A 16,321-nucleotide genomic window follows, 5' to 3' on the forward strand; every position below is an offset into this window, starting at 1 on the left:
TATACCGACTGTAGTGAACTGTAAAATGACTGTAACTGTCTCTTACCTTATTGTTTGTTCAGTGTATCTCTGTTTAGTCACCAGTAATTTGTGTACTCGCTTACCTCTCTTCTTCGTCATCTTCGTTGTTAAGTCTTCGACAAAACTTCTACATTTTTCCTGTATTTCTTAGTCTCCGAGTCAATTTCTTAAAGATTGTACTGTAACTCGGCTAAATAAGCTCGCAGAGACCCCCCCCCCCCCAAGTATATAGGGTAAGTTAACAGATCTGGTAACGGTGTATAAAACCTCGCTTCCAAACGTACGATTACCGGGGTTTGTCACTCAAACGTTGCCTTCACTAACCCCGCCTACCACGCCTCGTCTCCCAGTACCATTACATTATTACCAGATCGGTTGCCCTACACTATACTTTTTGGGTCTCTACTAATTTATTTGGCCGACTGTCTCTACCCTCTGCCTCGGTGTTTATATTTAATAACGGCGCTTCTCTCATCTCACCGTACGTCATTTATTTATTTAAAACAAATAGAAATTTTAATGAAGCTCACTACACCAAGTTAATTACCAACAACTTAAAAATTTCCGTGTTACCTCTTGAATATATTCTTTTTAATTAATATTCCATTTTGTGTGTTTCGTATTGGAAGAGAGAAATTTTAAAGAATTTTTGGAGAATTTTCACTACGTCATGGAGGAATTACTAAATGGCACTGAGAGTTAGTCCTTGGGGTGCCTTCAGTCCGTCCACGTACAGTAATGACCCAGTGAGTGTGAGGGAACTTACCCGTTCAACAAAAAGATAAATGTTAATTGGGTGGCCTGTTTGTGTTTACAGTTTTTAGAAGGAATACAGAAATAAAATGGTATGAGAGTAATCGTGTGTGTGTATGTGTGTGTGTGTGGAGAAGGAAGGTATATGTATCACTTAGTGTGGTATAGTGTGATATGATATGTATGTGTGTATTTATATGTATAAATACGTATCATACATGCGTCTCATACAACTCGTCGAGGTTGACTACAGACACACAGGTCGAAGAGGAACCTAAACGATGATAGCATTCCCAGGTATGTCTAATGAGGGACTTGGCTAACACTTAACTACTGTACCATAACACAAAGAAGCATCAGCTCTACTCGTCTCTCTCTACCTACTTACTTATACAGTCCCCTTCACTTGTGCGTTTACAGGGGCTCGTCATGTAAATATTCCACAAATCATTATTATTGAGATATTTGTTTTAAGATTGTTTTAATTTGATTTCATAGTATGTTTACTATTGCGAGTTTCTTTCCGTAGAATGTAAACAAACACAGCGCACAAAACCTGACGAGCCTCTGTAAACGTACGAGTGAAGGGGACTGTACATACACACACACACATATAGGACAAATGTACAGGTACTACACTCAATGATTATCATCTCTGTCCTCTGCATAATGTTGAATGGTGGAGTGGCTGAGTCTCATGACACTATCTTGCATGGTACTGTCAACATGGTGGAATGATGGATTCTCATGACACTATCTTGCATGGTACTGTCAACAAGGTGAAGTGATTGATTCTCATGACACTATCTTTCATGGTACTGTCATTATGGTAGTGTGATTGATTCTCATGACACTATCTTGCATGGTACTGTCAACATGGTGGAATGATGGCTTCTCATGACACTATCTTGTATGGTACTGTCAGCAATCACCTCTTTCACCTGCTACACCCTCACTACCTGAGCCACATTACTAAGACAACTCACACAGGAGGACGCTTGGAGCCAGTCAGGGTTCTGGGTCCTCAGAGGCCGGGGTCAGTTAATTCACTGTACAAAATGGACGCAAACGTAGCCGAGTCATAACCCCAGCACTGAGTTAACACATATTATTATTATTATTTTTTTTTTTTGGTGGGGGGGAATCAACAAACACTGACACAGGGAAGCTACAGTGGGAGACTATGTATCCGTATGTGTCAATTAACTACAGATTATGATACATTGTTTACCGAATTGTCTCACAGCATTGTTTGCTTGTTACACTTATTACTGATTATATTGATCCAGTTTATCTTTAACTGTTTGTCACATGGTATTGAGCAGTTTGTGACTGATATTTGCAGTATATGTGTTCTGTTGAATAATGTATATAGTTTATTTACTTTCTGACATAAATCTCAAGAATAAATATTATCTGTTCAGCAGTGTTCATTATTAAACACTTTATATCTATAAATATTATCACTATTATACGTCTCTTAAACTACGTAGATAAACACTCACTAATTCCACGTCACACTAGTATCAACATTTAACATGGTAAGTGTCTCTTTGTCTCTGATAGGCAAGAAAACAAACACATATTGTAAATCCAGGCCAAGATATGTCTTTCTGGTAAACAAAACATATCCACGTGTCTCTTTGTCTCTCTTTCTGCCTTAGCCCGGGACTTTGACCACCACGTATTGGTCATCAACACTATTTCTCAAGCCTAGGTATATCTCCCGTCATTTCTAGATAACACAATTGATTAGAGATAAGAAAGAGATATGAATATGACCACAGCACTAACCTGTCACACTCATGTCTAAACTGGTGATTGTTATATTCACTTCAGGCATCATGTCAGACCTGGTTCATGAGATCTGTTTCTTCCTCATTTTCATCTTCTATCTTCTTCAGCCACATCCAGGGGGTCAAAGGTCTTCTTCTTCTTTTTCTTCTTCTTCTTCTTCTTCTTCTTCTTCTTCTTCTTCTTCTTTTTCTTCTTCTTCTTCTTCTTCTTCTTCTTCTTCTTCTTCTTCTTCTTCTCTCTGATTGGTTACTAACAAGTGAATTTTCCTGCTGTGATCAGATGTGAGTTTTGATTGGTTAAGTCGCTGTTATTGTTCGTTGTCTTGTGAGTCACTTGTGTCCGCCTTTACACCTGCTGACTGTGGCTTCTTCAGGCTCTGAGACAGATGTTTACAAGCATGTGTTGGAACCTATAGGACTTGCTGGGGCTAGGTAGGATACGCTATGATCTGGTAGGACATCTGGGATCTAGTAGGCCTTGCTAGGAGCTATTAAAACTTGCTGATACTTAATAGGACTTGCAGGGTACTAATAGAACCTCCTTTGACCTGGTAGGACTCCCTTGGAAGGTCAGGATCCACAGTCTATGTGTTAAGGAGAGCCACCAGGATCAGTGGAAATAATCCTGCGCTACATCTGTCGGCGCCACTCCCTGTAAAGACAAGGAAATACTGACATTACACTTCTGAAGGGAGGCCACGGGAACTCCAATACCTTATAACTAAAGGCAGACCAGAGACAACAACAATAATAATAATAATAATAATAATAATAATAATAATAATAATAATAATAATAATAATAATAATAATAATAATAATAATAATAATAATAATAATAATAATAATAATAATAATAAAAGGTAATTAATCCATACCACTAAAATATCTTCATTAATTACAACTTACAAGTGCAAAAATCAATCACTATTAATCACACTATGAAGACCCATCACCATCACCCAAACACGTCAGAGTTCAGTGTTGTTATTGTGAACCACGAAGGTAAGCCATTAACAATACAACTCATTTCTCATCGCCACTGAAGCAGAGAGAATACACTTTGATACCCCGACTTGGCCGTGAGAGGTAGTGAGTAATGAGACAAGGAAGAGTATGTTGAGATTTGTGGTGTAGGTGTGTGAGGGAGTGTGAGGGAAGGAAGGATAGAGTGTGAGGAGGGTGAGGGAAGGAAGGATGGAGTGGGAGTGTGAGGAGGGTGAAGGACGGATAGAAGGAAGGAAGGAAGGAATGTGCCTCTTCTTAGTGTTAACATCATCACAGTGTAAGATAGACAGGTAAGGCACAGTATATCAGTGTTGGACAGACAGGTGAAAGCTGTTGTTTGTACAGTGGTCAGGAGCTCAGTGGCAGGTGATTGACAGTGGTCCATTAAGAGAGAAATACACGGAGCCTTTGTGGGCATCGACCAGGACTTGGGGGAGGTCTGCAACACGAGATGATATACACGGAAAAATATGGCAGGGAACACGGAACAAGGAACGGTCACTGGCAGCCACTTTCCTTAACCTCTTGGGTATGATGACGACTTATTGAGTATGATGACTTAACTTCTTCAGTACAATGACTTAATCCCTTGACTACGGTGATTTTTCAGTACGATGACTTTACCCCTTGAGTGCAATGACTTAAACCCTTGAGTACAAAGACTTAACCCCTTGAGTACAATGACTTAACCCCTTGAATACGATATATTAACCCCTTGAGTACGATATATCAACCCCTTAAGTACGAAAACTTAAGGGGTCACGATTTTATAGAATTTACACTTACCATGATACGCTAAAAAAACTTGCCGTGTTAAGGCGATCTCACCACTATAGCAACATTTACCCTATGAATATATGTCTGTACATTTCTTCACACATTGCAGCGATAGGTTTTGTATCCTTATAAAAAAACGCTGACATCTTAAGCTTAGTGGTCCGAGGAAGCCAAAGTGAAGCCAGCGTTCTTCTTACCTAAGGCCGTCTGCATTCTTGTCGCTTCCTTCCCCATCTAAGTAAATCCCGTAACACTGAAGAGTCACCATTAAAACTGAGGATCTGGCTAGTGATGATTTAGTTGGTGTGATGAATATGTAGTGATGTGTGTGAGGGATAAACGGTTCTTTTATTCATCAAATTATTATCTTGATCTGTTATCTTGAGCTGTTATCCTGACCAGTGACCATGATTTTTGACCCTGACCTGTGACCCTGATCTGTTTTCTTCGCCCGTTATCTTGACTTGTGATCCTGACCTGTGACCTTGACCTGTGACCCTGACCTGATATCTTTACCTGTGACCCTGAATTGTTATCCTGACTTGTGATCCTGATCTGTTACCCTAACCTGTTACCCTGACCAGTGATCCTGACCTATGACCTTGTATACTAGTTATATATTGAAAGATTAAACTGACTCTATAGACGTACACACCATCAGCCAAAGCATACAGTATTATGTATACTCTTACATGTATATCAAGGCATTAAGTAGTTGAATGTGGGTGCGCCAGGTCCGTAGACTTGCTAGTGATAGAATTAGATCATTGATATACATAACTCCTGACACATGCTAAACGAACAAACGTTGACAGTCGAGGTGTTGAACATTATCTTAACCTAACCTAAACCTAACCTAACCTAAACCTAACCTAACCTAACGTACACACAACGTCTTCAAACACCTACCGAAGAAGTAAGAGTTCTCATTGTGACGTCGTTCCTCTGGTTGGGTGTGAAGCATATAACCCGTCTCAATAACAGAAGTTTCCTGAGACTGGAAATACACTGTAGCTATTTTGGCGACACACTTGAGTCGCATTTCGCCCCTAGGAAAGTGGCTCCTGGCTGTGACAAAGGTAAGACCCAACACGGCCGTCTCCAAGCCATCCCGTTCCTTCTGCAGCTTGTACCTCTTCAGCAGGTTTGCCTGTGTCTGTGGGAGAACAGGGGCATTATTACACTGTTATCATGGGAGAGCTCTTTCCTGTACTTCTATCATGTTGTTATTGCTAGTATAGGTTTATATCATGGTAGAGCTCTTATTTGCACAGGGAAAATAGATCTGTCTGGTTTTCCTGTGCTTCTATCATGGTGTTATTGCTAGAATAGGTTTATATCATGGTAGAGCTCTTATACTCGTTCCATATACATAAAATAATATACTGTAATCCCTGACACAAGAGACTGGAAGACCTTGTTTCGAGTGTCTCAGTGTAGTAAGGAAGAATGCCAAACTACACACTTACCTCTCACTCTCTCACTCCCTCATTCTCTCATTCTCTCTCTCAATCTCTCACTCATTCTCTCATTCTCTGACTCTCTCTCTGACTCTCTCACTCATTTTCTCATTCTCTGACTCTCTCTCTCACTCTCTCACTCATTCTCTCACTCTCTGACTCATTCTCTGACTCTCTCTTTCACTCTCTCACTCATTCTCTCATTCTCTGACTCTCTCTCTCTCTCTCTCACTCATTTTCTCATTCTCTGACTCTCTCTCTCACTCTCTCACTCATTCTCTCATTCTCTGACTCTCTCTCTCACTCTCTCACTTTCCTCCTCTGAAAAGTTGCTGGAATTTTATGTTATGTCTTTGTTCCAAGGAAATTGTTTTGTAAATCTTCATAAAAACTAAAACAAAAAAACAAACAAGGAAAATGAGGAGGGGGGAATGAGGTGAAAATTATCCAGATCTAATTAATTATTATCCTCTAAAACATAAGTTCACCTGAGACTAATTAACCACAGGTAATAATCCCTATAGATCATTAACAAATACAATAAACAAATCAAGAGTTAAAATTCACTAAATATCATCGTTATTTTCTTTTAATTTTCGGTCATTAGGTTAGGTTAGGTTAGGTTAGGTTAGGTTAGGTTAGGTTAGGTTAGGTATAGTTCTTAACATCGTGACTATCAACGTGTTCAGGTGAACTACAGGTATCCAGAGTGGTGAGTTATCCAGAATGATGAGTTATCAACAAATGATCTTTCTGCATCAGTAAACTGTAAACTCCATCTATCATACGATCTTACATCCAGTCAAAAGTAAACTGTCTCCAGTCAGTCTCACTACACTTAGGAAACTGTAAACTGCGTCTTACAGCGGATCATACACTCCATTTAACTGTAAACTATCATCCAAGTAATCTTACACCACAATTAACTGTTAACTGTGTCATATAAGGGATCCCACACTCATTAATGACTGCCGGTACCCGTGTGGGAAACGGTGCGACACAGAGAGACAGTTTATGTGGTCGTCTACAGTAATAGTTTGCATGGCCGGCTTCCAACCCATTTCCGTGGACAAATCGCCCGACTGAGCTACTACCTTGAGGACCATCAACCCATCCTCCACCTCCTCTTCCCACGCGACTAATTGTAGATCCCAGGCTCCTGTACCGGGATTATGCCAGTGAGTATCCTACACCTGTACCGGGATTATACCAGTGAGTATCCTACACCTGTACCGGGATTATACCAGTGAGTATCCTACACTTTTACCGGTTATACATTTCTGTACTATACTTCAGGAGGTTATACACTTCATATACCTGTGTAGATTCTCTCAGGTGTGTATTAAACCAGTGAATAGAATATATTTATGTTAGTATTCCAGGTATAATATATATATACTATTTAATATCATACACCTGTGCAGAATCAAGGTAATTACAGGTATATAAGTTACTGACTCAATTCTAAAAGATGTTTCTCTATTTATTTCTCACTTCGATAACCATAACTTGTTCTCTTTAAGCCTTTCATGTCGTCTTCATCACGAGAAAGATTTATTCATAAGGTAAACAAACAGAGATTGACCGTGAATAGAATACTTTGGCCAGACGCAAACAACTATCAGTCGTGTGGTCAAAGTACCTCTGAATATGAGTGTTTGTCATCATTTTTACCCAGAACGTTGCGACTCTTAACTGATGATGAGTCACTGAGTCATTATGAATCATTTTGAGTCACTCGGAGTTTCTGAGTCATTCTCTTCATCGATCTGTTGGGATTTTGAGGTGATGTTGCAGAGAACAGCAGCTGGGGCAGTGCAGGCACAGCAGCTAGGATGTGAAGCATAGGCACAATAGCTAGGATGCAAGTGTAGGCACAACAGCTAGGATGGGCAGTGTAGGTACAGCAGCTAGGATGGGAAGTATAGGTACAATAGATGTAAATAGGTAGCTAATTTTACAGTTGGGAGTACGGAGGCTATCGAGTACAGTGCCAGTTTTCTTACCTTCTTGTGTATCAAAGGCTTAGTATACAGTGTGCTATCTCCCCTCCCCCCCCCACACACACACACACACACTCCAGAATACTATAAAACTGCAAGAAACTTTTACAGGTAATATTTTGACTTTTAACTTTTACTGGGGGGAGAATACCACCAAAGTACCATTACAGTTAGGAAACAACTCCATCTGCCAGAGGAATATAACTGAGTCTAACAACACAACACAACACAACACAGGAAACAACACAACGCAACACAAAAAACACAACACAAAAACAACACAATACAACACAACACAGGAAGCAAAACAATTAACTCAGCTCATTAATCTAGCTCCTACTTAGGTTCTGGGAAGGTGTAGCACTGTAAGTTGAACGTGAAATGGACTCGAAATGTAATAGATTCTCAACCTAACCTAACCTAACCTAACCTAACCTAACCTAACCTAACCTAACCTAGCCTAACCTAACCTAATCTAACCTAACCTAACCTAACCTAACCGAGAATAATATAGCATTTAGCCTCTATATATAATAACATAGTAATCCGAATGTTATTTAATATAGTATCTGAATATACCTAAGCGAGGGGGAAGTTGATTACCATAAGCTTGAGGGGTTGATGTACCATAAGCTTGAGGGGGGGGTTGATGTACCACTCACCACAAGATGGTCGTTGATGTACCACTGAAGGGTAGCGGCAGGCTTGGAGTACAGGGAGGTACAGTTGACTACCACACGTTCCCCCAGCTGGTAACTCGTCCTGGCCCCGTCCAACACTGGCGCGCTCTCTGGTAGGTCTGTGGACACGTAAATACTAAGTCAGTTCTCTTAAGAAGATAACTTAGAGTCATGTAAGAGTTTTGGAACAGGATTTTAGAGTTAATGCTAAAAAAATGAATTTCTAAGTGGGGTACATCTAGGGGAGGTTTTGTCAAAATGACTTTTCATATCAGAGGTTTTGTCAACATGGCTTTACATACCAGAGGTTTTGTCAACATGGCTTTTCATACTGGAGGTTTTGTCAACATAGTTTTGCATACTGGAGGTTTTGTCAACATAGTTTTTCATACCAGAGGTTTTGTCAACATAGTTTTTCGTGCCAATATTCGATGAAAGTTACAGAAACAAGCAAAAGAACTAATCAGCTAAGGAAGTAAAAGTGTCAGGTTGAAAATTAACTTCACCAAAACTTAACATCAAGAGCTTCACAGATTTGTACCTAATAGAAGTCAAAAAATTAAAAACAAAAATTAAGAGGAAAGTCATGGAAGATACAGTAATTGGTTTGACTTAATGAAAACCAAATAGGCAAAAATCAAAATAGGATTCAATTTAGTGTTAGAACGCCTTTGAGGGAGTAAGTCGTATTTCCAACACAAAAAGTTATGGGTGTGAGTCGTAATGAATAAATACAGTAATACAAAGGAACTAAAAAAAATTATATACACAGCACACAGAGAGACAGGAAAGGTGAAAATACGAACAAAATATACGAAAAAAAATATGGGCTACAGACCTAAATAAAAAATAAATGGTAAACAATGGAAAAAAAGCACAAAGAGAAGCTTAATTCTCAAAGGTTCTTATAATAAATTTACCCCATTTTAGTAAACACTTAACTTGAGGTAAACACAAAGACCAAATTATCATTGAATTTGTTTTGAAATTCTACTATAACTTAGAATTAGATAGAGGAATAGTAACACTGTATTTATGGGTGTAGGTGGATGGAAGTGAACATAATTGGGTGAATCTGGGTACAGGTGGGTGTAGTTGGGTGTAGAAGGATGCAGGTGGGTGTAAACAGGTGTAGAGATACAGGAGATACAGGGGGTTGTATAGGTGGATGCAGGTGGGTGTAGGCAGATGTAGATGATTTACCTATCACGGTCATGTTGCCTTGACCAAACCTGGTGATGAAGAGCGGCGCCTCAGTGATTACCTCACACCTGTATGTGCCAGAGGTCGCCAACTCCAGGTCCTGCAGCACAACCATCTCCCCCGTGCTGCTCCCCACCTGCCGGAGTACAGTACACCTTATTTAGTACACCTCTACACGTGAACAGTTATTATTATTGCTCTCGTCAAGGGTGTATCAAGGCGCCGTTGCTGTTCAAATTGGCCCCAACTTACCCTACCCAGGCCCAAGGGGAGGAGGGTCTCATTATCAATAGGCCCCAGTCGCAATCGTAAGGGTCAAATTAGGTCACATTTACTAGTAAGAAGAGAGAGAGAGAGAGAGAGAGAAAGAGAGAGAGAGAGAGAGAGAGAGAGAGACTCGTAATACGTAGCAATAAAACAACAACTCCGGAGCGCTCCACTCTCTTGCAATTCATTTATCTGGTAGGGAAAGTTTACAGTGTTGCAACCAGAGAAGAATCTCACATGAAAGAAGCACTACCTACCCCTGCCTCCTCCTCACCCCTCACTTCTCCCTCCACACCCTCCACCTCTCCTCACCCCCCCCCTACCCCTTCTTGACGAGCCCTGGCGTGTGGTAGTGACAAGACGGACACCAAGACGCCGGCATAAAAGACGCAAATAACTTTCACATTAAAACTTTTGTCAGAATTTTTTGACGTAAAAGTTTGCCTTGATGTAGATGTCGACGATGTATTAGTCCGGTTGCCAAGAACTTGATTTTTTTTGGGAGTGTATGTCCAGGAAGCTACACACACACACACACACACACACACACACACACACACACACACACACACACACTAATAATAATAATAGTAATTGTTATCCTCGCATTGTTTTTTGTTTTTATTTGTTTTTTGCCGTTGGTGTTTGTATAAGTTTAAGACACTGTGATGATGGGGTCAAGTCAGAGGTTTAAAGTTGGTGAGGTGATGATGTTTGTGTTTTATGTGTGTGTGTGTGTGTGTGTGGAGGGAAGAGAAGGGAAGGAAGGAGGGACGTAGTGGGATGATAGATAAGGAGGTAAGGGGGATTGGAGGATGGGGAAGGAGAGAGGAGGCAGAAGGATGGGGAAGGATGGGGTCGGGGGAAGAACTACGACTGAATAAGCAACAAGCCTCCCTGGGCCATACCAATTCACATCACAGCAAATTTAATGACAGTCAAAGCAATACACATAACACCAAGTGGACCATATGCCCCGTGATCAGTACCGGGGTGTAGGACAATGTACCACACAAGAACGAGCCTCACACAACATCTCCACTCACACATCTCTCGGCTGAATGGTAAATGACCAACAACAATAGCGCTCTTGCTGACACATACACACACGGTGTAAACTGGCCAATAATCGAGGCAGATACAACTCACTGAGGGCAATAACTTGATGGCCTTATCGTTAAAACTACATTTAGAATTCCCAGTAAAGTATAAATGATTGCTTCCATTACCGACGTTAAATTGTGTTGGACGAGTGTTGGAAGCGTCGACCAACAGATATGACTTAGAGATGCGTGTTCCCAGTGCTGTGTATACGCGGCCACTAGCCCCCCCCCCCCTTCCCCAACGTCTCGCTATATACCAAAGTCCACGTATAGCCGAACATGACGTGACCTGATTGGCTATTACAGAGTATGACGTGTCATCTTAGCTCCTCCTCTCTCCCCACCACCTCCAGCACCCAAACTAACCCAGCTATGACTACTGTGGGTTAGGTTAGGTTTGGTTAGGTGAGGTTAATAAAATCATCACAAACTATAGGAAATCTAGTAAGAACATCACTCCTCAAAGATCCCATTTACGATAACATGTTTTAGTGAGTGAGTGTCTTGGTGTGTGTGTGTGTGTGTGTGTGTGTGTGTGTGTGTGTGTGTGTGTGTGTGTTGGTGTGTGTGGTGGTCAGTCTGTCTTGTATAGGAAGGTTTATTATTATTATTATTATTATTATTATTATTATTATTATTATTATTATTATTATTATTATTATTACTGCAATACCATTCTTAACAAAATTACAAACTTCACTAAACAAATTTCACCTAACCTAATCTAACCTAACCAAACAGACTGTGACCTCGATTCACAAAGACACTATAACTTAATTTTATTCCTTAACTTGTGCTAAAAGGAACGAATCTTGTTAAGGAAAAGTCTCGGTTCAGTGTTGATGACATTTTGGACAATAAATTACTGTTTCAATTTCAAGTCAGTTTAGTTGTAGATGCTCTCCTAACATCTGCAGCTTTGAGACAAATTTAACATAATGGTACTTGAGAATTCATCTTTGTGTCGTAACTTTAAGACAATCTGATGCTGTTTTATAAATTTCCATTTAAGAGAAAATTTTCAATCTTACGAGCATCTGAAAATGCGTCCATGTACCGTAGTTTAGTGAATCCGTTTAGTGCGTTCTTGCATCTCTGTTTATGAGGGAATTCCATAAACATTTGAGAATTCGTCTGAGTTGAGTGTTTAGTAAATTAGATAGGTTCTTTTGTTCTTAAATCTTGGAGTCATGGAGGGTTAAATCATCATCCTCAAAGGGTTAAACCATCATCCTCAAAGGGTTAAACCATCATCCTCAAAAGGGTTAAACCATCATCCTCAAAAGAGTTAAACCACCATCCTCAAAGGGTTAAACCACCATCCTCATACCATCATCCCCAAGTATAAACCATAATCCTCAAAAGGGAAAACCATCATCCTCAAAGGGTTAAAACCATCATCCTCAAAAGGGTTAAACCATCATCCTCAAAGGGTTAAACCATAATCTTCAAAAGGTTAAACCATCATCCCCAAAGGGTTAAACCATCATCCTCAAAGGGTTAAAACCATAATCCTCAAAAGGGTTAAACCATCATCCCCAAAGGGTTAAATCATCATCCTCAAAGGGTTAAACCATCATCCTCAAAGGGTTAAACCATCATCCTCAAAAGGGTTAAACCATCATCCTCAAAGGGTTAAACCACCATCCTCAAAGGGTTAAACCACCATCCTCAAAGGGTTATACCTCTAATTACGACAAAACCTCAACCCTACGACCATATAAGAATCTATCAAGGAATCGTATCTTTAAAGTGAGTCAACAAGTTACGACCAATTCTAAATCCTTATGAAGTGATATACAGTCTAGCGTTTATCGTAAAGTATCGTAATTTAACGATCTATATGACGACACTCACTACAATAACGCAATTAATAACACTTGATATATTACAGGATGACATTGAAGTTATTAAAACGTAATGTATAATGAATAAGAACCAAGAGCTAAAGATGAATATAAATTGAATGATAAAGATTTTTTTTTTGTATGAGAGGACCAGATTACTGAAAATATTTAGGGTAGAAAAACAAGAGAAAAGATGAAGGAAAGCGGAGATGAAACAGGAAATAAGGACGAAAGAGAATTTTTAGAGGAGAGGGAGATGGGAGAGGAGGAGGAGTGATGGAGTAAGGGTGAGGGAGATGGGAGAGAAGGAGGAGGAAGAGAGGGATGAAAAGAAAAGGATTAGGTTGAGGACTGGCAGGTAAAGAGGAGAGGGAGGAAGGGAAGGGGAAGAGGAGGGATGACAGAAGAAGAAGATGAAGAAAATGAAGAAGAAGAAGAGGAGGAAGAGGAAGAAGAAGAAGAAGAAAAAGATGAAGAAAATGAAGAAGAAGAAGAAAAAGAAAAAGATGAAGAAAATGAAGAAGAAGAAGAAGAAGAAGAAGAAGAAGAAGAAGAAGAAGAAAAAGAAGAAGAAGAAGAAGAAGAAGAAGAAGAAGAAGAAGAAGAAGAAAATCAGGTAGTAGGTGCCCGGGGGGACTTGAGTCAGTTTAGAAGCCACCAGTGTTGTGCCGACAAACCTAACCTAACCTAACCTAACCAAACCTAACCTAACCTAACCAAAATTAATGTTTATTTCTTACTGTTAATATACAGGGTGTTACAAAAAGTCTAGTCTCTATATGATTGACTCTTCTTTTTTTTTTTACATTTTACAGTGTGTTTCAAATTGTCTTTCTCTCATTTTTTTTTCAACTAACTTTTCTTATTTCATGATTGTATTAGTAAGGTTTGGTTAGGTTAGGTTTGGTTAGGTTAGGTTAGGTTAGGTTAGGTTAGGTTAGGTTAGGTTTGTATAAGTGAGGTATTTAGTTAGTTAATAGCTCGCAACCTGACCTAACTAAGAAGGTATATTTCATATGATTTTTTGGGGGGCTGTAAGTGGCATTTAACACAGGTAATGACTCAGTTCTAATGACCTAGTTCTTACTTAATTATTATTATTTTCAATTTTACTCACCTAATTTCATTCAATTATTACATCATTATTTATCATATTATTTTTGTATATTTTTGTTACATATCTTGAGCTAATTACTTTATAAATGTTAATTAGCGTAATTAACGACCCAGATCATAATTACGTGTTGTTTACCTCATAATTACACTTACTAACTCACCTCACATGACCGAGAAAAAATAAAATTCATATATGTTTGTTTTTTCTTTAACGAATGCAAATAAGTTAGTCTACAGCCTCAATGCATAGTAAATTCTTTCATATTTTTAGTTATTTAACTCTGGGGATTTTTTTAGTAGGGATTTTTAGTTATTTAACTGTAGGGATTTTTTTGTAATTTAACTCGAGGGATTTTTTTAGTCGAGATTTTTTAGTAATTTAACTCTTGGGATTTTTTTTTGTCGAGATTTTTTAGTAATTCAACTCTTGGGATTTTTTTAGTAGGGATTTTTTAGTAATTGAACTCTTGGTATTTTTTTTAGTCGGGATTTTTTAGTAATTTAACTCTTGGGATTTTTTTAGTCGGTATTTCTTAGTAATTTAATTCTTGGGATTTTTTTTAGTAGGGATTTTTTAGAAATTTAACTCCAGGGATTTTTAATAGTATTTTCTTTAGTAAAAACTTAACAAGGGTCTGAAGGGACGATACCATTACTGAGGGTAGTTCAGCTTTAACGCTTCGTGGTCATTAATCTCTCATGGTAGCTCTAAGTAAAGGACCAGCGTTGGTAACTCTGAGTAAAGGACCAGCGTTAATAAATTTTCGAGGGCTGTAGGCAGTGATTTGAAGAGTAGTATTATATTATTATTGTTATTATTGTGTTATTATTGTGACCAATGTGTGTGTGTTGTGTGTGTGTGTGTGTGTGTGTGTGTGTGTGTGTGTGTGTGTGTGTGTGTGTGTGTGTGTCTATCTCTCACACTGAAGGGGTCGTTGTGTCTCTATCTCTCACTGGGTCTTACAGCTATCATTAGGAGTCGTTATCTCTCTAAAGAAACCTAACGTAACCTAACCTAACCTAACTTAACCTGGAAGTAAGAAAGGCAGGTGAGGAGCCAACCAAAACAGACCTGATTCTCACCTTACGATATCCAAATAATAAGTGTCATCTGAGGATGGTGTGAGCTGTCAGGTGTGTGTGTGTGTGTGTGTGTGTGTGTGATGTTACTTGGCAAATACAAAACTGAAATTAAAACTCTTCCTCCCCCCAAAAAGAGCTGATAATTGTTAATCCCAAATCACGATTAAAATTATTATCATAACAACGACATATACGACCCCGAAAACAACGACTTCAACTACGATGACGATAGTAACGACAAGACGACACTAGAGGTAACTTACGTATATAAAATTATGACATAAACGACTTTGATTTAACGACAACTTGATGATAATGTATGACCTATGTTACCTTAGGTTAGGTTAGGTTAGGTTAGGTTAGGTTCAACAGTATAAGCTAAACTCACTCGTTAAGTATTCAGAAAAAGTTGTAGATTCGAGTCTGGCGGGTCTCAGGTGAACACAATTTGTCAGTATCTCCAGGTAGTGTTAGAGTAGATCCCAGTGTCATATGCAACTAATCCTTTGTTCAACTGACCACTACGTCACAGAGGGTCGTCTTGGGAGTGGACCTTTTGCGTCACAGGGGAATTAAAGATTGGGCGATCCGTCACGGGAGATTTTGGGGGTTGGTCGATGCGTCACTTAGACTTGTCAAAGTATGGAATGATTTGTAAGCTAGGAGGTTAACTTGAAAAAGATGGATACCTACAAGAAGTAAGAGTTTAACTTGTAAAAAAAGACCTAGTTTTTTAAAAGTATATGATATCTTGTAAAATAGAGGCTATACTTGTAAAAAAAAAGAACTCTGCTTGTAAAATAGAGGCTAACTTATAAAATGACAAGAAGCTATCCCTGAAGACAAATAGACACAGATTATCAAAGCGACGGTGAATAGCGAATCGATTCAGAGAGCCATTCCACCCAGGCAGAGGCGATCCGATAGCCGATATCAGCTCACATATCCGATATCACCCCCCCCTCACTTACCCGATATCACCTGCGTTACTCGAGCCGACGCCGACAACCTAGACCGACAGCCTAGGACTCTGGATTCTAATTCGTTTTGTCAGAAGCTCCGTAGATAAAACGGACAGTCCCTCGGCTGGGTGAGAAAAATAAAGGAGTCACTTTTGTCTCCTTCGCATCTACAGAATTGGACGAATTATTTAATTTTCTTGAAGTATCTTAAATCGTCTTTTTTTTTTCTTTAGGAGAATATTT

At 39.2% G+C, this 16,321-nt stretch overlaps 1 protein-coding gene across 1 annotated transcript in view; it reads right to left on the bottom strand.

The window, feature by feature from the left end:
- Positions 1–1,915: 1,915 nt before the first annotated feature.
- Positions 1,916–16,321, bottom strand: part of LOC121863031 (cell adhesion molecule 4-like) — a 36,672-nt gene continuing 22,266 nt past the window's right edge. Inside the window, exons 3-6 of the mRNA XM_042361490.1 lie at positions 9,701–9,836; positions 8,480–8,616; positions 5,264–5,510; positions 1,916–3,222 (exon numbers count right to left, since the gene is read on the bottom strand). Coding sequence (XP_042217424.1) covers positions 3,155–3,222; positions 5,264–5,510; positions 8,480–8,616; positions 9,701–9,836 — 588 coding nt within the window. The 3' untranslated portion in view covers positions 1,916–3,154. The remainder of the gene's footprint in view (positions 3,223–5,263; positions 5,511–8,479; positions 8,617–9,700; positions 9,837–16,321) is intronic.

Source organism: Homarus americanus, unplaced genomic scaffold (genome assembly GCF_018991925.1).
Source record: "Homarus americanus isolate GMGI-L3 unplaced genomic scaffold, GMGI_Hamer_2.0 scaffold54679, whole genome shotgun sequence".
NCBI lineage: Eukaryota > Metazoa > Arthropoda > Malacostraca > Decapoda > Nephropidae > Homarus > Homarus americanus.